A 25345-nucleotide genomic window follows, 5' to 3' on the forward strand; every position below is an offset into this window, starting at 1 on the left:
ATACATGAAAAATTCCTTGTCCCCATTCTTTCCTCCCTTGTCTTGTGCTTTCTCATATGCAGGCAGCCTTGGACTCTAACTTTATGTGTGGTACTATTACTAATCAACTTGTAGCTGTTGTAGGCTTATATACTATTCATTGCTCTATAACTGCCTGATGCTATCTTTTTCTGCTCTTATTTGATTGGCCTGCTCTGCATTCATCCATTTCAGGATCCTCCTCATGCAATATTTTCTTAAGGTAAGTATTCATTCACGGCTTCTGTGATTTTTGATTTAAAGGTATTCCATAATTCAAGTGTATTCACCCTCACTCTTCAATCTGCCAAATTAATAGATACCATATTGCCTTAAACTCTCAAAGTCTCCTTTTATTTAATTCTTTCTTCACCTTCCAACTAGTTTCCAATGGTTCTTGTATTTTAAGCCCTGTGATGCCATCTAATTCATAAGTAATAATGATGTCAAGAATATTCTCATGCCTGGTATTATCTCTGACATTCTGATACAAATAATAAACATTTAGTTTATTTAGAAAAAAAAATATTTTCCCAAGGTGAGTTTCTCCCACTTATAACAATCAATCTGGAACATATTGAAGTCACTAGTAATAAGACATTCACACTTGTTTTCCCATTATATTCTTCTGGTCTGTAGATTGCTTCTACTTTCATTATACCTTTGCTTCCAACTAATTCACACCACGCAGATTCTATGCCGGCAGACTTCACACTCAGCAAAAGTTCTTTTCGTGCTCAGGCTGCTTTTGAGAAGCATGCCACTACCACCCCTCCTGTCTTTCCTAAATGTATTATAAAATACCTACCATAGTGGAACTTGTCATCCCTAATTTTTATTATCCCTGTTATGTCAGAATTTCAAATCCCGCTCATTCTTGAAGTGAGTGCAAGCATTACTTTGACCCATATCATCAGATAAACATGGATCTATATTATCCTCCTCCCTACTAACTATTAGTTTCCCTGAACCCTTAAAGTATCCTCAATGATACTGGATAAAATCCTTGCACCACCTTTGTTCAAATGAATGCCATCTCTACAAAATAGATTCCTTCTATTTTGTAGAGTGGGCAGGAGCAGCAGTGCATAGCACACGATTCTTGATTAGACCGGGGTTCAAGCCCGTCACCACCAAATACGGAGGATGCGGAAAGGTCAGGGAATGACCACCGCATATCCCAGAGCAATATGACTTAGTTGCTAATGCTCCTAAAAACCAAACAACAAACAAACAAACATACACATTCAGACCTAACTTGTGGCATTTTTTCAACATTGTCTCTATATTTATCCAACAAATGATCAGGTTGCGTTCATTTAATATCGTTAGTCTCCACGTGAGTAGTAATGTTCTCTTTAGCCCTCGTTAAAATCTGACAATCTGTTGGTAATATATCATCAATTGTTGCTCCTGGCAAACACACCCCGGTTCTGGTCCACTTATGTTTATAAAAAAAGATATTACCAGTTTCCCTGACAATAGTCTCCCAATAAAACTAGATCACCTTCAACCAGAGTGGTATGCACTTGACTGTTCTTATTTGGGACCAGACTCAGAGGTGCATCACTTGACAGGTCATGAGTTACATTTGATGAGCTCCCAGTTACATTTGTTTCTGGGGCAAGCACTCGTTTCTTCAGTGACTGAAATTCTTCTCCTAGCATTTCAAAAAATATGAGTAAATGGTGTGTGGTACAAGAAGGTAAGATTATATTTGGTGTGTGGTACAAGAAGGTAAGATTATAAAGCCCTGTTAGGAATTTAAGTATTGTATTATTTTCCTTGAAAAAATCCTGAAAGTGTTTTATTTTATTTGTCTGTATTTGTTTTCTTCTGTTTGTTGTGGCTTTTTTAGCTTTCTATTCATAAGTATAATTTTTTTTGTTATTATTAATTTCTAAGAACAAACACCTGACGAAGTTGAAAGGACAAAACAATTTGCTGTTGAGGTCGTTGAACTCCTAAGGCACACTCAGAACTGTTCTATGGCTTTCAATAAATTTATTCCTGCCTATCATCATCATTTTGGAAAACAGTGTAAAGTTTCTGACTATGGATTTTCCAAATTAATTGAGCTGTTTGAAGCTATACCTGAAGTTTTGGAGGTAAATGATTTTCTTCTTCAGTTTAAACAATAATAATCTCTCCCCTTAAAGTGTAATAAAGATGTGATAAAATTTAACTGTGAAGTGAAAAGTAAAAAAAAAAAAAAAGTTAAGTAAATAATGCACTTTTCATAATCAGAAGGTATTACTTATTTTTTATTATTTCACTTTTAATCATAGTGTATAAAGATCATTGTAATCCTACCAAACAGAGGTTATTTCAATTTTTAATATAGTATTAGTAATAATGACAGTGCAAGAAAGAAAGTTTATAAAGCATGAATTTAAAAAAAAAAACATGTATCTTGTTATTTCCTCTAATAATTTGTCTAGTTCCTCCTTGAATTTATTCCAACTACCCACTTCAACAACTCTAGATAGAAGTTTAGTCCAACAGTCAATTACCTGCTGGTTGGAGGAAAATTTCTGCACATTGATCCTGCAACCATTGTTCCTCAGTTTGAATGAATACCCACTCATATTTGTAGTCTGAGCAAGAGGAAGGATTCCATCAACATTGAGCTTATTAAATCCATTCAAAATCTTATCAGATCTCTTCATAGGTGATGCTGAAAAACAAAAGCCCTTCCCTGGTAAGAACACTCTTTTGCTCTCCTCCCCAATCTTTTTGCTTTTCTCTTTTCCTGTTCCAACAGATTTACATCCTTCCTAAAATGAGGCTTTCAAACCTTCAACAAATACAGCCATTCCCCGACTTCCTGAACTCTGCGTAAGTTGGAATTTCCCCAAAATACTTATGCAGCACTTGCAAATTGGATTGAAGCAAAAAATAAATGTTCGATGAACATGTAAATAGAATTATTTATTCAATTTTTTTTATCTCATGCATGGGAAAAATTACAAAAATTTCAAAATTATAAAATTACAAAAAGAGAGAGGAGATGGGCATTACCTTTCGAGCATCGTTGCCAGAATTAACTCTCCAGCTGATAGGCACCTCCGTGGCCAGTTGGGTAGGAGCAGCAGTGCATAGCACATGCTTCTTGATTAGACTGGGGTTTGAGCCCGTGACGACTAAATATGGAGGATGCGAAAAGGTCAGGGAATGACCACTGCATATCCCTGGAGCAATATGGCCTTAGTTGCTAATGCTTCTAAAAACCAAATAACAATAACCAGCTGATAAGCATGCCACTACAGAAGTTGAAGGCTGTGGAGATTTAGAAGGGGTTTTTTCCAACACATCACAAAATTTCTCTGCAGCTGCAGAATTGGCACTGCCAACTTCACCACATACTTTAATGTTTTGGAAACCAGTGCAATGCTTGAACCAATTAAACCACCCGTTGCTTGCCACGAACTTGGCTTGGGGTTTGCCGTATATTTATCCTTAATAGCTTCATAAATACTTGCTTTTGCTGGGCCCCAAGTGCCAAGCAATATTAGTGACTGCAGCACTTTTTCATAGCGATTATCTAGTACGCTTAACTGTAAATACGTTTCTCCTGAGTTTCGCAAATCCGATAACTCCTAAGTATTATAATTAAAGAGATATATTCAAATACTGTAACCTAGAAAGGAAAGCCACCTTTCTGTAATTCCTCTTTTATTTTAAGTTAATACTAACCTTCTTCGCTTGGGTCACTAGGTGGCACCACTCTCGCCTCCACATGGCAGGGCTGGTAATCTAGGATAAGATGACAATCTCTCAGGGCCAAATAGAGCATATCATGAGTAAGTCAAACTCAGACTTATCTGGGCTGCCAGATGCAACCCAAATTTCTAAAAAGAAAAATAATTGCACAGCAGGAATGGCAAAGCACCAAAAAACTGAGCCAGAGACCTACCCAATTCCAACTTTTTTGATCATCCACTCAACTGGTGAGAATGTAGTTGGAAAACTTTCACCATTTAGAGTTCAAAAGGAATTGGAAAGTAGAGCTGGATCGCTGAAATCCATAAAAAGGCTCAGATCAGGAGACATTCTTGTTGAAACATCTAATGCCTAACGTTCTGAGCGACTTCTGAGAATTAATTTCTTTTCAGGACTACCAGTAACTGTAATGCCCCACAGATCACTGAAAGCCTCTTAAGGAGTGATCTCAGACTGGGACTTACTAGATGTATCTGAAGAGGAGATGTTAGAAGAACTCAAAGAACAAGAAGTTATTCATGTCAAGAGAATCTCCACCAGAAAAGGTGGCAATCTCATCTTGACTTTTAATACACCGAATCGTCCATCATCCATTAAGGCCAGATATCTGGTATGCAATGTCAGACAATATATCCCAAACCCACTACAGTGTTTCCAATGTCGGAAGTACGGACATTCCCAGACAGCTTGCCAGGGGTACCTCTACTTGCGCAAGTGTGGTTCAGTAGAACACAATTGCGAAAACTGTAATGCTCCTCAACCAGTATGTCCAAACTGCAAAAAAGATCATCCCACTTATGCTAGAACATGTGAGTTCTGGAAAAGTGAGAAACTTATCCAGAAATATAAAACCAACCATGATGCTTCTTATCAAGAAGCAAAGAGGATCATCTCACCACCAACTCATGCAAACAGACCTATATATGCCCAAGCCACCAAAAAATTCCAATCAACCGCATCACAAACTGAACTAACAGTACCCCCAGAAGAATCTTTCTCGAACTACTTAAAATCATTGTACAGTGCAACTCAAACCCAAGCAGTCAATATGCCAATTTCCATACCACTCGAAAACATCCACACCCCGGATCAAGGATGCAAAGAAAAACATATCCTAACTTCTAGTCACCAACAAGAAATGGGCACTAAAGAAAAACCAGCAGATGACCCTGTCCTACAAATTTTTGTTGAAGAAGAATGGACACAGAAAGGCCTTCCTTCCCAAAAAACGATAAAAACAAGAGTGAAAAACAATAAACCTGAGCAACACGGAAACCCTCAGAAAGTCTAACAAGAGATAAATAATGAACAGAATAATACAGTGGAATTGTTGTGTATTCCGTGCCAATATCGATGACCTATACAATCTTACCTATAAATTCCCACCAATATGTCTCTGCCTTCAAGAGATCTCCCCTCGACGTGGGCACCTGTACGTGGTGAGGGGACCTCCCAGTGATGCTGCTGGACTTCCAGACTAGCATCACTGGGATCCAACGCCCACAGCCCAGGTTCCAGGCTTACATCAATGGAATCCGGCGTGTTTGCTGTGCGCTGCGACCCGTGGAAATTCGGAAAGGGGGATCCTGGTGGTTGAGGGGCCCAGCTTCAATACACCACTTTGGCCCCTGCTTCGACAAGACGGGTGGTCCTGGAAGGCCCGGCTAGGATCAATCGGCTAGTAGGCTCGCCTGCGAGGGTCAACCATGTCAATGCCACGCCCCTACCCTCATGGTCCGAGGGACAGGATTCAGGCTGGCGGCGGTGCGGGTATAGTGTCTGGGTAGCCCTGGCGTCCCACTCCCAAGCGCATTTATTGCATGCCGGGTAGTGGGCGTCCCTTTGGGCTCCGTGGTGGGTGGGGAGCCCGGGCACTGAACCACTTTAAAACTTTCATGAATCCTGATAAACATATTCCTTCAGGGACCCCAACCCGGTCCCTATCTGAAAATAATGACGGAGAGGCAGATAGCATTATTGCTACAAAGAGGCAGCGAACCGAACTACCATCAGGGCCTGTCCCAAGGTTCTTAATAATGCATTCCACCAACGAAACACCGATTGGTAAAATGTCGCCCTTTTTTATACAAAAAGGGTTGGATGGGTTAGCAGGTTCACCCAAGGCAGTTAAGAGGCTCCGTTCTGGGGACCTCTTGATTGAAACAAAAAATGACAGGCAGTCTGAACATCTACTCCGAGTAACATCAATCGGAGGAATACCCATAACAGTGACACCACACAGAACACTAAATTCATCGAGAGGTGTCATTTCGGAGTGGGACCTTCTCGACGTCACCGAGGAGGAAATCTGCTCCGAATTAAAACCACAGCGAGTTACTGCCGTCAAGAGAATCACTGCGCGAAGGGATGGGAAAATTGTTAAAACCAGGAGTGTTATCCTGACTTTTAACTCTCCCAAACCTCCTGATGAGATTAAAGCTGGCTACATCAACTGTCCAGTGCGTCCATATGTTCCGAACCCTTTACGGTGTTTTAAATGCCAGAAATATGGACATTCTCAAATGGCCTGCCGTGGAGTCCTTGCATGCGCTCGATGTGGTGCAAAGGACCACGAAACAACAGCATGTTCAGCCACGAAACCCACCTGCATTAACTGTGAAGGCGAACACCCGGCCTACTCACGAGCATGCCAGAGGTGGAAAGAAGAAAAAGAAATTCAACGGCTGAAGGCAGAGCTAAACATATCGTACCAGGAGGCAAGGAAAGCAGTGAAACCTCTTAACATCAAAAAACCTACCTACGCCCAGAAGGTAGCAGGCAGGTGTTCGATTGGGACCCAGACGGACATGTCCGTCCCTCCAAAAGAATCATTTACTCCCATTGCACGTTACCTTTTAAGCTCCCAAAAACCTGCACAGAAAGACCAATCAGCTGCCACTCCTATATCGGTACCTCCTAATGGTCCACAAATAACAAAAGCAAATACAAAAGAAAAGAATAAGAAAGGTGAAATACCACCTAGTATCCAAGAAAAAATGGATGTCGAGCAGAAGGAGGTACAAGAAGACTCAGTTTTGGAGCGCTTTGCTGAGGAGGAAATGGACACTGGACAGCTTCCATACTTCCCCAGGAAGGAGAAGGTCAGAACTGAAAAAGGTAAGCCCTCAGCACCTCGGAAGCCGCCTGATGGACCCACCAAGCCAAAATAATGGCTAAATTCCTACAGTGGAACTGTCGTGGATTCCGGCAAAATACTGATGACATCAAGGCACTCCTGCAAAAGCACAAACCAGCTTGCTTTTGCATACAGGAGACTTATTTAAAGGCAAATGACGACCCCACTATGCATAACATTACCATCATTCGTAAGGATAGAATTGTGGATGGTCCTGCACACGGAGGAGTCGCAATCCTCATCGGCAACCAGATCCCATTTCAGCCTTTGCAGCTTACAACTAGCATTGAGGCTGTAGCAATTCGCCTTACGGTGGGGTTCTTATTAACTGTCTGCTCTCTTTATTTGCCACCTGGGACTGACATCTGCCAGAAAGACCTTGATGATCTCATAATGCAGTTGCCTCCCCCTTTCCTACTTCTTGGGGACTTTAATGGACATAACATCCTGTGGGGTAGTGCTAGCATTAATAGAAGGGGAAGAGTCATAGAGCGTATGCTCATTGACAATGACCTCTGCCTTCTTAATGTGGGAACAAACACCTTTTTCCACATGCCTACCTGTACGTTTTCTGCCATTGATCTTTCTATCAGCTCGCCTTCTATTCTCCCTTCGCTTACTTGGGAGGTAGAAATGAACCCGTATGGAAGTGATCACTTCCCCGTGATAACCACATTAATTACTGGGAGACCTTGTCTTCCTGTCAGGTTACCGCGGTGGAAGTTTGATCAGGCTGACTGGAGTGCCTTTCAACACCTGGCAAAGTTTGACAACTCTGCAGTCAGTCGGGAGCCTATCAATGATGCAGTTACGTAAATAACAGAAAATATTGTCCATGCAGCTGCAGCTGCGATTCCAAAGACATCCACGCGGTTTCCTCCCTTTCCAAAACCATGGTGGAATCCAGAATGCACAGCAGCTAAAAAGGCTCAAAACAAAGCCTGGGGGATATTTCGACGATATCCTACCACGGTCAACCTATTAGCATTTAAACGTGCACGAGCCAAAGCACGCTACATCCGCCGTCAGAGTCAAAAGGAATCGTGGATCCATTTCACATCATCCATTACCCAGACGACCAGCACTAAGGTGGTCTGGGAAAAAATCCGGAAAATGAAGGGAAAATACACAGCACACCCCTCATCGGTCCTTGAATATAATGGATGTACTATTGCAGACTCTACTGCAATAGCCAATGCTCTTGGGGAAACATTTTCTAACATCTCTGCAACATCATCTTACTCCCCAGAGTTTCTGGTCTTAAAGCGCAACACTGAAAAACAGGCCCTTAAATTCACATCGAGGGGCTCCCACCCATACAACGGGCCATTTAATATCCATGAGCTGAAAACAGCACTCACCCGTACAAAGGCTACCGCTGTTGGACCAGACAACATCCATTATGAAATGATCAAACATCTTTCACCAGAATCCATCGACCGTCTGCTCTTCCTGTACAACAGAATCTTCCTCGAAGAGCACTTTCCGGAAACCTGGCGCAAGGCAACTATTCTTGTTTTTGCTAAGCCAGGAAAGGATCCTAATTATCCAAAAAACTATCGTCCCATTGCTCTGACCAGCTGTCTGTGCAAAATATTGGAGAGAATGGTCAATGCTCGGCTCTTATGGTATTTAGAATCGAATGACCTTCTCTCCCGCTTTCAGTGCGGCTTCCGAAGAAATAGGTCCACATTGGACCAGTTAGTTAGACTGGAAACATCTATCCGAGATGCTGTCCTAAAAAGAGAACATTTGGTGTCCATCTTCTTTGACATGGAAAAAGCGTACGACACAACTTGGAGATTTGGTATTTTAAAAGACCTGTACAATCTCGGTCTAAGAGGTCACCTTCCCGTTTTTATTAAAAATTTTTTATCCTGCCGTTATTTCCAAGTTCGTGTAGGATCCTCCCTTTCGCGGCCCTTTTGCCAAGAGGAGGGGGTACCACAAGGATCTGTCTTAAGTGTCACGCTTTTTGCCATTAAAATAAATTCTATTTCTGAACAACTTCCTCCAACTATAAACAGTGCACTCTACGTCGATGACTTCGGTATATTTTCTCAATCATGTAATATGAGGGTTATTGAGAGACAATTGCAACAAGCTATTGACCGTCTTAACTCCTGGGCCACGGCCAATGGTTTCAGGTTCTCACCGGAGAAGACCGTTTGCGTACATTTCTGTCGCAAACGGAACCTCTACCCTGAGCCTGAATTACAACTTGGACAATGCACCATTCCAGTAGTATCAGAGGCGAAATTCCTGGGACTCATGTTTGACAAAAAGCTGACATTTGTCCAACACATTCGTCAGCTTTACACAAAGTGCACGAGAGGGCTTAACATCCTCCGCTCTCTCTCTTCTACCTCTTGGGGTGCAGACCGATGCACTCTCCTACGTCTGTACCGTGCACTTGTACGTTCAAAATTAGATTATGGGTCTCAGGTATATGCATCTGCCAGAAATAGCGCTGTTCGTTGGCTTGACCCCATCCATCATCAAGTCATTCGTATTGCTACTGGTGCATTCAGAACATCACCTGTCCAAAGTCTGTATGTCGAAGCAAATGAACCATCCTTATCGCTTCGACGAATGCAGTTGTCTCTACAATATGCCTTCAAGCTGAAGTCCCTGCCAGATCATCCCACGTGGACATCAGTTTTCGAGCCACGATGGGAAAATCTCTACAACACACGACGGACCACTAATCGCCAATTCGGCATTCGTGTCCAAGAACTACTCAATGAGCTTAACATCTCGGTAGACAAGGTCGCTCGATCACCAGAGGAGCCCCTTCCACCCTGGCATGCACAAACACCAGCATGTGACTTCTCACTCAAGATTGCGACGAAGTCTAATACTCCAGCCTCTGTCTACCTTCAGCTCTATTCACAACACCGTGCAGAACATTTTGACTTCTTGCCAGTCTACACAGACGGCTCGAAGTCAGAATCATATGTGGGATCTGCTGCTGTCTTTCCAAATAATACCATATCAGAGCAGATACCCCTTGACTGCAGCATTTATACTGCAGAGCTGCATGCCATAGAGTTAGCTCTAGATCATATAAGAAAACACGTTACCAACGGTGTATTATATATGCCGATTCAGTGAGTGCACTACAGGCTTTATCAGCGATATCACACATTAACCATCCAACCCTGTCCCGAATTCAGCAGATCATATAGAATCTCTATGGAAGTGGATTCGATATCCGCTTCTGCTGGATCCCCAGTCACATCGGGATTAGAGGAAATGATTTGGCTGACATTGCAGCCAAATCGGCAGCCCTGACGGATAATCTTGACCTGTTAGTCCCCTATACAGACTACAGGCAAGTGATCCGTAGTAACCTACAATCTCAGTGGCAAGATTCGTGGCATCGACTGATTACTACAAACAAACTATGTCGAATTAAGCCTGTGATCCATCCTTGGCGGTCCAGCTCCCGCAGGGATCGCAAAGAGGAAGTTGTTCTTGCTCGGCTCCGCATAGGACACTGTCATGTTACACACTCCTTTTTGCTGAGGGCTGATGACCCTCCTATGTGCGAGCAATGCGACACCGTTTTATCCGTCCAACACATTTTATGCGATTGTACCAGTTTTATAAATGCTCGTTTTAGCACTTTTACCCATCTGACTGAGCCATATACACTCAGTCAGATTTTAAATGACAACGACAATGTGTCAGCAGTTTTTAAATTTTTAAAATCGATCAATATGTATACACTCATATGAAATATACAATTTGCTTTTATGTATTGATATGTCTGTATATATATATATATATATATATATATATATATATATATATATATATACACACATGCAACTTTAGACGAAGTAACCTTTTTTAAAACTAAGAAGTCTAATCTTTTTTGAATTTTATTCTTTCCATGGCGCACTATAACCTTGCTGTTTTTGCGCCACAAAAATCCAAATCAAATCAAATCAAACCTTCAAGAGACTTATTTAAAACCCCAAAACACCAAAACTGTCTCAGTATAATATTTTTAGAAAAGACAGAACCAACCAGAATATTGCACATGGTGGTGTAGCTGTTTTAACAAACCCACATATTCCTACCAAAAAGGTTTTACTGAACTCTCCCCTCAAGGCAATAGCAATCAGCGTAGCTGCTGACATCCATATGACAATCTGCTCCTTACACATCCCACCAATCCCATCACACTCTATGGGGTAACAGCAACATAAATTGAAGAGTGCCTAGACAATAACAACCATCCTTCTAAATGATGGTTCACCTACATACATTCACCTTTCTTCAGGAACAAGTACTGCAGTAGACTTGTCTATCTGTTCAGCAACCTTCTACCCTACCCTAAGTGGATGATAAACAATTATCCACTACATAGTGATCATTTCCCCATAACAGTTGAATTACTAAATAAGCCCTCTCGTTATCCTACTAAAATTCCACAGTGGCTCACTGATAAAGTGGATTGGCAGACCTATAAAAAATTAACTAAGCTTGACCAAAATAATCCAAAAATCCACACCTGATGAAGTGGTTGACTGTGTCACAAAAACAATATTACATGCTCCAGAAAAAAACATACCAAAATCCTCTTCAGAATTACCGATACACCCAAAAATCTGGTGGAGTGATGAATACCTTGTGGCTAAAAAAGAGCAAAGCGTGGAATATTTTTCACCAGAATTCAACTACAACCAATCTCATTCAATATAAGTGCACTAGAGCAAGAGCGAGATATGTTAGATACTGCAATAAAAAGACTGCTTGGATCCGCTTCATTTCAACTATCAATCAAGCAACTCCTACACATAAATTTTGGAAAGCAATCAGAAAATTGAGTGGCAAATATCAAATGACACTTCTAGCTATCATGGAATGGAGAGGGCAGAATGTAAATGATCCTGCTCGAATTGCCTACATATTAGGAGAAACTTTTGCCAAAACATCAGCAACAGAAAGTTATACACCAACCTTCAGAAGAATCAAAATAAGTTCAGAAAAACAAAAGTTAAATTTTTTTTTCAAAAGGAGATAAACAATTCAACTTATCTTTTACCATCCATGAACTGCATAGAGCCTTGTCAATGTCTAGATGCAGTGCTATAGGACCAGATAATATTCATTATTCAATGGTACAGGAACTAAGTACTGAATCATTACAGTCCCTTTTTCATATATTCAATAGACTCTAGACTCTAAACTCTTCCCTAAACAATGGCATCATGCTATACTCCCTGCTTTCCCTAAACCAGGTAAAGACCCAACAAATCCCACTTAATATAGACCTGTCCGCCTTGACCAGTTGTATTTGCAAGATTCTTGAAAAGGTAGTGAACCATCGACTGATCTGCTACATTCTGCTCAATTCAGTGTCTGACAAAACAGATATACACTAGACATATCTGTTATAGAATTCCATTCTTAATGCATTCCTCAGATCGGAACACCATGTATTGGTCTGCTTTGATATCAGTAAAGTGTATGATTCCACGTGGAAGTATGGAATACTCTGGGAATTTCAATATGAAAATCTCCCGATTTTCATATTGAGCTTCCTATACAAGTGTACATTCCAGGTTCGATTTAAAACTTCACTGTCCCAAGTATTTTCACAAGAAGGAGAAGTTCCCAAGGCTCTGTACTTAGTGCTTCACTTTTTATAATTGCAATGAACACCATTGCTGAACAACTTCAAACCACTATTGATAAGGCACTGTTTGTAGATGACCTTAGTATTTCTTGTCATGCAAAAAACATAAATACTGTCGAGAGACAGTTACAAGGGGCAATAAATATGATCAGTACATGGGCACAAACTAATGGTTTCAACTTTGTCCTCAAAAAATGTGCATCCATTTTTTCTGCCAACCTCAACTTCACCCAAATCCACAACTACAACTGAATGACCAACCAATAGCAGTTCATCCCAGTATACAGTTCTTAGAAATCACTTTAGATCATAAACTCACCTTTCTAGAGCATATTAAAACTAAGAACATCCTGCCAACAAAAATAAATATCATCCGGGTTAGTGGGGAGCTGATCATCATACCTTATTACGGCTATACAGAGCCTTAATAAGGTCAAAACTTGGCACGGGGCACTCACGAACCCCCCCCCTCTCTATCAGAAGGCAACAACTTATATTACGCTATGCATATAAAATTATATCTATGCCTAAACACCCAAACTGGCAAATACTTTTCAACCCACAACACAGCAGGTTATACCAAAACTGCCCTACTACTAACAGGCTGTTAGGTATAAGAATAAGACATCTTTTAGAAGAACTTAATTTGTCTTTTGATAATATTGCAAATACTTCGCCTTGCTCCGTGGAACATTACTCCACCTTCACTACATAAAGAAAATTTCTTGCAACTGTACCAAACAATAGTGGAGCAGTTTCCAAACTTCGTTGTATTTCATACAACTGGATCCAAGAATGATGCCCATATTGGAATTGCCGCAGTTTTTCCAGACACCGCATTGGCCTATCAACTTCCACATGAGTTCAGTATATTGAGTCTTCCAATATTGAAAACAGTATAATTTTCTCTGATTCTCTAAGTGCACTTCAAGCCCTGGAAAACAACATGAACATCACCCACCCAGTTGTAAAAGAAATAACAAGCTCTTTATATACCTTATCTGAGCTTGAAAGAACCATACATTTCTGTTGGGTCCTAGGACATATGGGAATTCCAGGAAATGAATTAGTGGACAATGCCGCAAAAGTGGCTGACTTACCACCCGATGACAAGTGGAAGTTCCACATCAAAACTATAGACAAATAATCCAGGAAAAATGCACGTACCAGTGGCAGTTAACGATGCCTCCGTAGCCAGGTGGGAAGGAGCAGCAGTGCGTAGCACACGCTTCTTGATTAGACCGGGGTTCGAGCCCATGACCACCAAATACGGAGGATACAGAAAGGTCAGGGAATGACCACCGCATATTCCCAGAGAAATATGGCCTTAGTTGCTAATGCTCCTAAAAAAATCAAATAACAAACAAACAACAACAAAAAGTGGCAGTTAACATGACAAAACCAACTTAAAAACAAGCTTTGAAGTATCAAGCCAAATGTTGAGCAGTGGCCTTCAAGCTTCAGTCAGCAGGTAATACTAGCTCGTCTGCAAATAGATCACACTAATATTATCCATGGTTATCTTTTATGAAGGGAGATTCACCCTCAGTGTCATCACTGTGCCACAGTGTTTTCTGTGGAATATACAAAATTTGCAATAGAACGCCAGAATCTCTTCACTCCAGCCGCAACAGAAGATCCTTCACTTTTGGGCAATGAAACAAATGTCTCAAACATTTTTACCTTTCTCAAAGTGATCAATGTATACAACCTCCTTTAGCTAGTCAAAAGTCAGTTTTCTGACTCGCAGTCTGTAAAGAAATAGCATACATACTACCATAGCTATGGCATACTATGGCCATATATGCCGATGCGCCAAAAAAAAAAAAAAAAACTCCCAAACAAACTTACTTTTGCTTGAATGGCCATTGGACTCAGGGGAGGCGCCTCCGTAGCCAGGTGGGCAGGAGCGGCAGTGCATAGCACACGTTTCTTGATTAGACCGGGGTTCGAGCCCATCACCACCAAATACGGAGGATGCAGAAAGGTCAGGGAATGACCACCGCATATCCCGGAGCAATTATGGCCTTAGCTGCTTATGCTCCTAAAAAAACCAAAAAATAACCAAAAAAACAACATGGACTCGGGGGCACTTGCTTCTGAATCTGATTTTTCCATCCATATTATTAATAGCTTTTCCATCTTCGATATAGCATTTGAATTCTGTTTTGTGATCACTGTTGATCTTAAATGCATTGATCCTTTAACATGTTCTTTTATACACACACTGTCCATTAAAATAGTATTCACTGTTGAAGCAGCGAGACTTAATTCCATGCAATAGATTTTTCCTGCTTCGTAATTCTTAATTAATCATCTTCATTTCTAAATCAATTTTGTTTTGTTTCCTACCACTGCCAGCACTTGCATTTTCCCTGGTCCCTTTCCCTTCACCATTGTAATAAGTAAATAGGAATGAAGAGAAGATTCTGAAAATTTATTTATGATTTTTATATGATTGAAGATTTCAGTGAAGGGGAACTCATTTCGCCGTAATACTGTAACATAAAAACCCACAGAATTCCAGTTATTGGTATTATTGCAAATGCAATAAGATCGAGTTTACTACCCGTTTATAATATATTGCACTGACAGAAAAGCTGAATAAACCAGAAAGTGCAAATTGTTTTTATTGTTTTATGGTAGTGACCTCCAGAAATGTGTTTTAGAAAAATATCACAAAGGCATTCAAAATCGATTATTATTATAACGGAACATTACAATGACAGTGTAGTGCAATTTCCATTATAAAAATGCCCTTTTAGAGAGATAAATAGCTTAGTTATATAGAGAAATTTTCAACTTCAGAGATCTTGGAACGAATTACCAATAAAAAACAGTGTTATTGGGTTCACATTATGATATTTTTAGGATACCTCCATTTATTTCTACTGGATGCAAAATACGTTTCCATGATTTTTGTAAGTTTGCACCGGCTGGCAAAAACATGTAAAGTCGAATTCTGTAAGTTGAGTATTACATAAGCCGGGGAGTGGCTGTACTCAGGATAGGGCCTATCAATTGCTTATATAACAGGCAATTGTTAGGCCTTGGCCGCCTGCCTGCACTGCTCAGAGAACTTCTTACCTGTTTGTACATTTATCCTCAGGTATTTTTCTTTTTCTACCACACTGAATATACCACACAGTTGGTATATTAATCTGGCTTTATTGCTACCCTATATGCAGTACATTGCATTTGTCAGTATTAAACTTCAACTGCCATTTCTCATCTCATCAGCCTAATTTTTTTTTTTTTAGATCTTGTTGCAGTAGCTTACTCTGATTACTCTCATAAACAACCCTGTCCGCCTTCATCGGTGTCATTGATAATTACTTAAAACAACAGTGGTTCCAAAACTGAAATTTTTGTACTCCATGAAGAGCAGTGTCCATTGATAACTATCTGCTGTCTTGTTTCACTCAACTGTCCCTTTATCCATAGTGGTAACCTCTCTTAATTCCCCAATTTGTACGACAGTCTTTTAAGTAATATAGTATCAAAAGCTTTCCTGAAATCCAAGTGTAGGATATAAAGATTGTTTTTTGCCTCCAATTCCTTTGTTGCTGCATCATAGTATCCAATAAAATTGGTCAGACAAGATTGTCCCTTAACAAATCAATGCTGTGACTGCATTATAATTCCTGTTTAATGCTCCTGCATTTCTTTTTTAACCAGACTCGATTATTTTCCTTGAAACAGAAGTTAAGCTAACAGTTTGTAATTACTCCTGTCACCCTCCAACCCCCTTTGTGATGAATTTGGGAATACATTTTCACATCTCCAGTACATAGGGACCACCCCTGAATCTAATGATGCTCTCGTGATTTGGCTAAAGATTTTCTTACATTCTTTGCTGCCTTCCTCAATATAGGAAGCCTCTCAAAAATATGTTGCATAACAGATAATGAACATATTTAGAGTGGAAAAAACATTATTAAAAACATTGTTATTTTGAAAGTTAATCTTTTATAATGTATGTATACAGAAGGAAAAAATAAATTATGTGTCTGCTGTTGTGTCAATTTCTGATCAAATTTTCTTTAAGAGGGTCCTGTTTGGGGTTGGAGGAGGTGATGTTCATTGGTGATATTCTTTTTTTTTTTTTTTTTTTATGCTGGTGTTGCTGTTCCCCATAAAATGGGAATTTTGTACAGAAACTACAAATCCTTCCATAGATATAATCCTTTATTCTATATGATAATATTTATCCTTTTTCCTTTTGCTATTTAGGTCACAATCCAGCATTCTTCAAATTTTTTTCATTCTCAATTCACTGAAGTGCAAATTGAGTAGCATATTATTTTATGCTTTGAACTCAGTGTAATGTGTAGTGTATCATTCTTTTAACAACAAACTCAGTATGGTTTTTAGTCCTGTAATCAAAATGATGCCATAGCATGCCTTTTACATAAAAACTTATTAATAATGAAATAACATTGTACCAACCAGCAAACTGTTTAAAAATAGAGAATTTAATTACATATACTTATAAAATTAAAAATTTTTTAAAAAAATTAGACTGAGAATTATATAAATAAAAGCCCTAAAAACTGTATAAAGGTAAAGTGCAGCCATTATCAACCCACTGCAGGATGGAAGCCTCCTCAACGATTCATGCTGATAGAAATGGACCATAATCTGACTGCTGAATATGGCCGATCTGCCAACCCGCAATGTCCAGTGCGGGTTGGCAGATCGGCCATATTCAGCAGTCAGGGGCTTGAACCCCGGTCTACTCAAAGAGCGCGTGCTACTGCACTCCCGCTCCTGACTACTTGGCTACGGAAAAACTGTATACAGTGAACTAAGATAAAATACTCAAAACCAATATAAAAACCTTATGAGAAGCTTTCAGGACATTGTGCCTCTTTGTCAACTCAAAATAAGAAATACAGCAGTAGGTCAGTATATTGTCAGAAGCATAGACTTATACGTGTGCAGACATGTTCCGGTGCAAATCATGGTTGTCAGAGAGAAAAAAAAGATTTGAAAGGGATGGTGGGAGGTGAAAGAGGAGTAGGACATTACTTGCCAGACCCTGTAAACCCAGTGTGGCAGGAATTAGTAATATGATTAGGCTGCCATTTCTCATCACACTATGAAACAACAGTCTCCATAACAGGATGTGTGCAAGTTCCACCACTGTAATTAATGGTAGAAACCACTGCAGCTAGGGCTTCTATCCACATGAGATGACAGGAGTCAGGAACACAGTCTAGCACCTCAACATTGGAATGTGGGTTATAATTAAGATGTGATTCATTCCAAAAGTGCTCTGCAATGGCCAAGCAAGTAACATCAGCCCCCTGGATAGCCCCTCATGCTCCAAGATACAATCACAGAGTCTACATTTAGTTTTCCCAATGTAATGCATCCTACACTCCTGTCACATAATACAATAAACCACATTGGCCCGATGTAAAATTGGAATCGTTGGCTTATTAAAAAACATCGATTGCAATATTCTGCCAAGAAGTTGTACGCAGACAAGGTGGTACTAGCGCAATATCAGGATATTATGCCTGCTAATAAAATTCGCTCCCCACATAGCCTTGCAGATTCCCTCAAGCCTCGAGTTAATTCCCAAGGCGTTCAGCATGTAATCTCTCTCGTGTCTGGGCAGAATTGCAGACACATAGATGTTCTCACCTAACTTGTGGCAAATTTTTCAAAATGGTTATATATTTATCCAAAAAATGGTCAGAAATTAAGTATAAAATTTTTAACAATGTACCATTACCCTTTCATACTCAGGCCGCAAATGTTTCACATGTCCTTTGTATTCTTACAAATTGTTCTCAAGGATAAAAAAAAGATACGTGCCATTATTCTAAATTGCTTTGTTTTATAATTTGTTGTATAAATATTATAATACAAAAGAAGGGACTGTAATAGATTTTTGGAGGCTGATTCCAAATTTGTTTTCAGTTTTCCTTTAGCATGTCCAGTTTTTGTGATGAACATGGTTAGACTGATTATTCCACTCTCGGTGTTATGCAGTTAACCCTTCATGAATACAATTATAATTTATTTATTATTATTATTGTATATATATATTAATTTTCATATAATTGTTTGAATATGTTTATATCCTTGTTATAGAAAGTGTAAAATCACTGCCAACAAATTTTCTTGTTTGTGCAATTCTTTCTAACTAAATCTAATAGGAATGAGCACTGCATGTTATTTATACCACTTTTTCAGTCAGTCCTCGTATAACACGTGTTTACACTACACGAATTTGATCATACACGATTTATAAATAGGGGAACGATATCGTATATATCATGAACCGAATTCACTTATGCACGATTCGCCTTTGTGTTTACAAGAAATGGCAGTCGGACGCAGAATCACCCCAACTGAATGCAACACGATAGGAATGAAGAGCAGATTCTGAAAATGTATTTATGTTTTTTATATCAGTGAAGGGGAAACACATTTCACCATAATAACATAAAATTCCAGCTATTGGTATTATCGCAAATGCAATTAGATCGAGTTTACTACCAGTTTATAACAGATTCCACTAGCAGGAACGCAACTGGAAATTGTTTTAATTGTTTTATGGTAGTAACCCCCAGAAATGTGTTTTAGTAAAATGTGAGCTAGTGAGGTGTTAATAGAGTTGTCTCTGCCTTTACGGTGTTGTTTATTCAGCTGCTACATGCACACAGCTTTGTTTATGTGAATCAAGCGTGCCTCCTCATTTTGTAATTGTGCTTTATTCACTAAAAATGAGTAAAATACTTAAAAGGTGTGAAAAGGAAGTGTTCTGGTGAAGACACTACAGATTCAGAGAGAAAAAGAAAAGCAATATCGATAAACAGAGGCAGACTGGGTCAAAAATTCTTACCCGGGAAAATTTGTAGTGGCGTTTATGGCCAAAATCACCCCGGCCCACTGGGGTTTCCCTGATAAGGCTTATGGCCAGTCCGCCTCTGTCGATAGAGAAAAAAATATGGAATTGTGAAAGTTTGAGCGAAATGAAGATCATGTGATATTGCACGTGCTACAGGCCTAAATGCCGAGCACCGAGAATTACAAAGAATGCAGAGAAAATAAAAACTTTCATAGCAGGAACAACTCAAAGTGTAATTAAAATCCATTATATTAAGACACAAAGAATCGGAAGAGATGGAACGGCTGTCATCTGTTTGGATAGAAAATCAAACAAAAAACAAGTTTTATTACGATAGAAGCAAAAGGTGTGAAATTTTATTACGTAATAGTCGTAATAAAATACGTAAGTATTTTATTACAATTATTTATTGTGTTTGGTAACGTTTTGGTTACAAATGTGTGTTCAATCTTGGGTGGTCGGCACCTAACCCTATTTTTCCCATAGGGCCTGTTGTTTATATTGCACTATTTTGCATTGCACGACAGTTTCTAGGAACACAACTATCATGCTATACAAGGACTGACTGTATAAGGGAAAAAAAATACAGAAATATAAAATCTGTATTATAAAATCAAAAATTAGAGTAACATACTACAAGGCAAGGAAGAAAGTGAGGTTAACTCTACCAAAACATAATTATGCCTTATGTACTGAAAACTACAAGTCTCTGTCAATTCAGACAAAGTGACAGTCCCCCTCCCCTCCCATGGCAGAATAGGCTCAATCAGTGCTTTCAGTCCATCTTCCAATTCCAGGTAATAAGACTCTAATCAAGGTACTAACATACGATCCCAGTAATAAAGCACAGAAGAATCGCATAATTCAGAATACTGCCAATCCAATTATGAACGTGGACAATAGCGATTGAGATGAATTTATATTAGCACTTCTTTCAGAAAATGACATGGAAACTGAATGTTCTTTAGATTTCTTTTGGAGGAATCTAAAGAACATTGATTTCTCCTTTCCTTAGACTCCTTTTCTATCTTTCTACAAAGATAGAAAAGGAGTTAGATATTTTCTTTTTTTTTTTCAAAAAAAAAAAAAAAAGGAGAGAGAGAGAGAGAGAGATAGAAATAAACTTAATCATCAGAATCAAACTAGTCATTAAAAACAGACTGACTCGTCTTCCTTCTTGAAAACAAAATAATGCAAAAAATCATACACTGGAATTGCAGGTGGTTGCACAGAAATACTGATGACTTATATATGATATGATCTCTCAGCAATTAGTAGTAGTATAATGGCAAATGATGCAAAAAAGCAAGCTTCTATAAAAAAAATCACACACACTCACAGTTCACCCATCCATACCCTCCAAGAATTTGTCTAGTTCTCCATTGAATTTATTCAACCCATCCACTTCCCCAGCAACAGATGGAAGCCTTTTCCAACAATCAATCACCTGTTACCTGAAACCAAACTTCCGCACATCTGTCCTGCAACCATCCTTCCTCAACTTTAATTTATGTTTGTTTGTTATTTGGTTTTTAGGAGCATTAGCAACTAAGGCCGTATTGCTCCGGGAATATGCGGTGGTCATTCCCTGACCTTTCCACGTCCTCTGTATTTGGTGGTGACAGGCTTGAACCCCGGTCTAATCAAGAAGCGTGTGCTACGCACTGCTGCTCCTTCCCACCTGGCTACGGAGGCGCACTTACCTTAATTTATGTCCCCTCGTGTGTAGTCTCAGCAAGTGGAAGAATACCATTGTCATTCAGCAATTGATTGCACTTGATTGTTCGAACAAATTTCCATTTGGTAGACATCTGAATAAATTTAAGGAAGAATTAGACAAGTTATTGTAGTGGTTGGACAGATAAGACTTTATTTTGTGAGGGTGTGGGGCTTGATTTAATATAAGCTTGCTTTTTTGCATCATTTACCACTAATACGAAAGCATCAGCTCTATTTCTATTGTAATCCCACATCTTTTTCATCATGAACTACCTAGACCTCCTCTGCATAGTCTGGATTATTTCTGGGAATGGATAGGATTATTTATGAACATCAAGGTGTTTTATTTTATAACATTATTTAGCATTTTTCAAAAAACTTATTTTTAATTAGTCTAAATCATTTTGAAGTAGTATGACCATGTTTTGGTCATTCACCACACTTCCAAACTTATAATCATTTACACACTCTCTCTGTTCTTCTCCCTTCTCTCTCTCATTAAAGATGAGGGAAGGGGAAGGGACCCTACTTGCTTTTAACTTGGTGCATCGTAGCCTCAGATGCTGATGCACCATAAAACCCTTAAACTCGCCCCCTTCTTGCTTTACTGGTCCACTCTAAAATGCCCATTTTTGGTTATCTTCCATCTCCTGTGCTTCATGCCATCCATTCCTTGAATTACAGGGAAGATCCATATAAGGATCTTCCCTGTAATTCAAGTTTTCCCATTTATACACTAAATTTTCATGGGAGACTGTATGAAAAGCTTTCAAGCCTATGTACATCTTAGAATAGTTTCTTTTATCCAAATATTTTGTCTTAGTATTTTAATAACCATATAGCAATGGCTTTAATGGATTGAGCAAAAGCCTCAATTGAGCAAGCCATGTGATTTTTCTCATTGTCATCATCATTCTAAGGGCCAAAGCCCTCTTGCCGTAGAGATCTTTTTTCTCCACTCAACCCGAATTTGGGCTTTTTGTTTAGCTTTCCTATTGTTCATTCTTGAGAGTTGGAGCACATCATCAACTGGTGTGATTCTTGGTTGTGCTCTGCTTCTTTTCCCTTCAAGCTGTTCTTCTAGTATATTTGCTATCCAATCATTGTGTCTCCAGAGATGTACTAGGACATCTCTGGAGACACAATGATTGTTCTTTGATATTCCTCTTTAATATAGTTTTCCTGATTGTTCTTTGTTGCTCAGCTACTCTGACGACTTTTTTATTCCTCTTTTTGTCTCTTCAGTTGATTTTCATCTATGTTCTCCAGCAAAACATATCAAATGCTTCAATTCTCCTCCGGTCTGTTGTTAATTCACAAGTACAGGTCAATGTTGAAAAAATGTCACAAGCTAGGGTTGAATTTGAAAGTGTCTGCAATTCTGCCCAGACATGATAGGAGGGAATATGTGACATCAATCAATTTCCTGGAGAGATTGTGCAAGGCCCAAGGGGTAGAATTTCTTTTCAGAGTGGTCTGTACTTGCTAACAGGAGGGACTACTTCTACAGGGATGAGCTAAACTTAGCATTACCATTAGTAGAGGCATTTGATGCAAGAAAGCAAGCTTATGCAGCATCAGCCAAAAAAAAGATAAAATAAATAAATAAATAGAAAAATAACCATTTCCACTTCACCCCTCTGTTCGTTCAAAATACCTGTCCAGCTGAGCCTTAAACTTATTTAGGCTATCAACTTCCATGACAAGGGATGGAAGTCTGTTCCACCAACCAACCACCCGCTGGCTAAAGGCAAATTTCTGCACGTCTATCCTACATCTGTCTTTCCTCAATTTGAATTTATGCCCTCTCAGGTGATTATTCTGAGAAAGAGGGAGAATCCCATCAGCATTGAGCATGCTCAAACCATTCAAGGCTTTATACACCTCTATCATATCACCTCGCTGGTGCCTAGTCTCCAGACACTGTAATTTGTAAAACTTAAGCCTTTCTTCGTAACAGCATCCCTTTGTTCCATTAACTACTCTTGTTGCCCTTCTCTGCTCGTTCCAGCAGATCTACATCCTTCTTGAAATGAGCCCTCCAGGCCTCTATACAGTACTCTAGGTGTGGTCTGACCATTCCCTTATACAAGGGAATAATCACCTCCTTATCCCTGCTAGAAAAATTCCTATATATCATTGACAATACACCATGAGCTACTCTTCCAGCCCATCTGCACTTCTCAGAGAACTTCATATCTGCCTTCACAACCAACCCCAGATCCTTTTCATTCTCTACCACTGTCAGTGTAGTACCACAGAGTTGATACGTTGCTCTGGGGTTGCTGTTTCCCATATGTAATACTTTACATTTGTCAATGTTAAACTTCATTTGCTACCTCTCAGCCCATCTGCTCAACCTTTCCAAATCCTGTTGCAGCAGCATAGTGTCAGTAGTGTCCTTGACAACCCTGCCAACCTTTGTATCGTCTGCAAACTTGGACATTAAGCTTGATATACCATCATCAATATCATTTATAAATACAGAAAACAATAATGGACCCAATACTGATCCCTGAGGGACTCCACTAATAACATTAGTCCACGATGAGCAGTGTCCATTGATTACCACTCTCTGTCTTCTCCCCCTCAACCACCCCTTTATCCATAGCAGCAATTTGGCTCCAATGCCACTCTGCTCCAATTTGTGCAGCAGTCTTCCATGTTCAACAGTATCAAAGTTATTCCCTGCATCCAGTTCTTTTGTGACTGCATCATAGTATCCAATCAAATTGGTCAGGCAAGACTTCCCCTTAACAAAATCATGCTGTGTCCGTGCTATAACTTAAGTCTTGTCTAGATGATCCTGCAGTGCTTCTTTAACCAGTGCCTCCATTAATTTTCCGGGAACAGAAGTTAAACTCACAGGTCTATAATTACTTGTGTCAGCCTTTGATCCTCCTTTGTGAATTGGAGGTCACATTTGCACATCTCCAGTCCATTGGTATCTCCCCTGAGTCCAAGGAAGCTCTCATAATTATGGCTAAGGGTTTGCTTACTTCCTTTGCTGCCTCCTTTAATATAACTGGATAGATCCCATCCACCCCAGGTGCCTTTCTTGTGTTTATCTTCAACAATTTCTCCTCCACTTTACTCTCAGAGATTGCAAGATTCTCTAGCTTACTGCCAAAGTTGAATACACCTCTGGCATTCCCCTCACTGAATAACTCCTCATGTGTGAATGTCGATGCAAAATATTCATTTAGTTTGTTAGCTACCTGAGCAGGATCATCAACAGTTGACCCATCGATATCAAGTGGACCAATCTGATTCATCCCCTTCCTTCTAGAGTTTACATAAGTAAAGAACTCTTTGCTGTTTTTCTTTGCATCCCTTGCCAAAGATATCTCGTAATCTGCCTTCGCCTGCCTAACCTCCTTTGTAGCTTGGTTACAGATCAACTTGTATCTATCATAGGCTTCAGTGTCACGTGTTGATTTGTATGTATCCCATGCATTTTTCTTCTCTGCCATATGTCTCATTAGTTTATCTGACATCCATTTAGGCCTAAACTTTAAACAGTATTTCTTAGTTGGTATGTAAAGCCTAGTATCTTCCAAGATAAGTTCTTTGAATGCTTCCCATTTTGGATTTGCTGTTGGTAACATCATCAGTTGGTCCCACTGTATAGAATTTAAATACTGTCTCAGTCCATCGTAGTGCCTTTACGAAAGCAATAACACTTCCCTTTACCCCTAATGGTAGTTACCTCTTTGAGTAAATCCCAATTCAGCACACTGTGATCACTGCCACCTAGTGGTTCATTTATCTGCAGATTCTTAATGGATGAAGAATCACTACTGATAATCAAATCAAGAGTATTACTCCTTCTAATTGCCTCCTGAACATGCTGATGTAGAAAACAATCATCCAATAAATCCACAAAAGCCTTGCTAGTGTGTGAGTGACCAGACCCCAAATTCCAGTTAATATCTGGGAAATTAAAATCCCCCATTATAAGACTCTCTGATTTACTGGCCCACTCTATTTCTCTGTACAGTTTCTTATTATACTCATCAGAGTCATTAGACTTATAGCACACTCCTACTCTCAATTTTGATCTCCCAATGCTTAGGTCACACCAAACTGACTCGACACTGCACTGTCCAGCGATGTCGACTGGCTTCACTTCCTTGGATTTTATGTATTTCTTACCTAGTAGCATAACCCCTCCTCCCTTCCTATCCTGTCTATCCTTTCTGTAGACATTGTACTCCCCAAATTCCAGTTCTGC

At 39.5% G+C, this 25345-nt stretch overlaps 1 protein-coding gene across 5 annotated transcripts in view; it reads left to right on the forward strand.

The window, feature by feature from the left end:
• Marf1 (meiosis regulator and mRNA stability factor 1-like protein) overlaps window positions 1–25345 on the forward strand; it is a 1146796-nt gene that overhangs the window by 825203 nt on the left and 296248 nt on the right. For all 5 annotated transcript variants that reach the window (XM_090377798.1, XM_090377799.1, XM_090377800.1 and 2 more), the window contains one exon: window positions 1924–2126. In XM_090377798.1, coding sequence (XP_090233924.1) covers window positions 1924–2126 — 203 coding nt within the window. The remainder of the gene's footprint in view (window positions 1–1923; window positions 2127–25345) is intronic.

Source organism: Mastigoproctus giganteus, chromosome 7, assembly GCF_048544385.1.
Source record: "Mastigoproctus giganteus isolate SK-2022 chromosome 7, ASM4854438v1, whole genome shotgun sequence".
NCBI lineage: Eukaryota > Metazoa > Arthropoda > Arachnida > Uropygi > Thelyphonidae > Mastigoproctus > Mastigoproctus giganteus.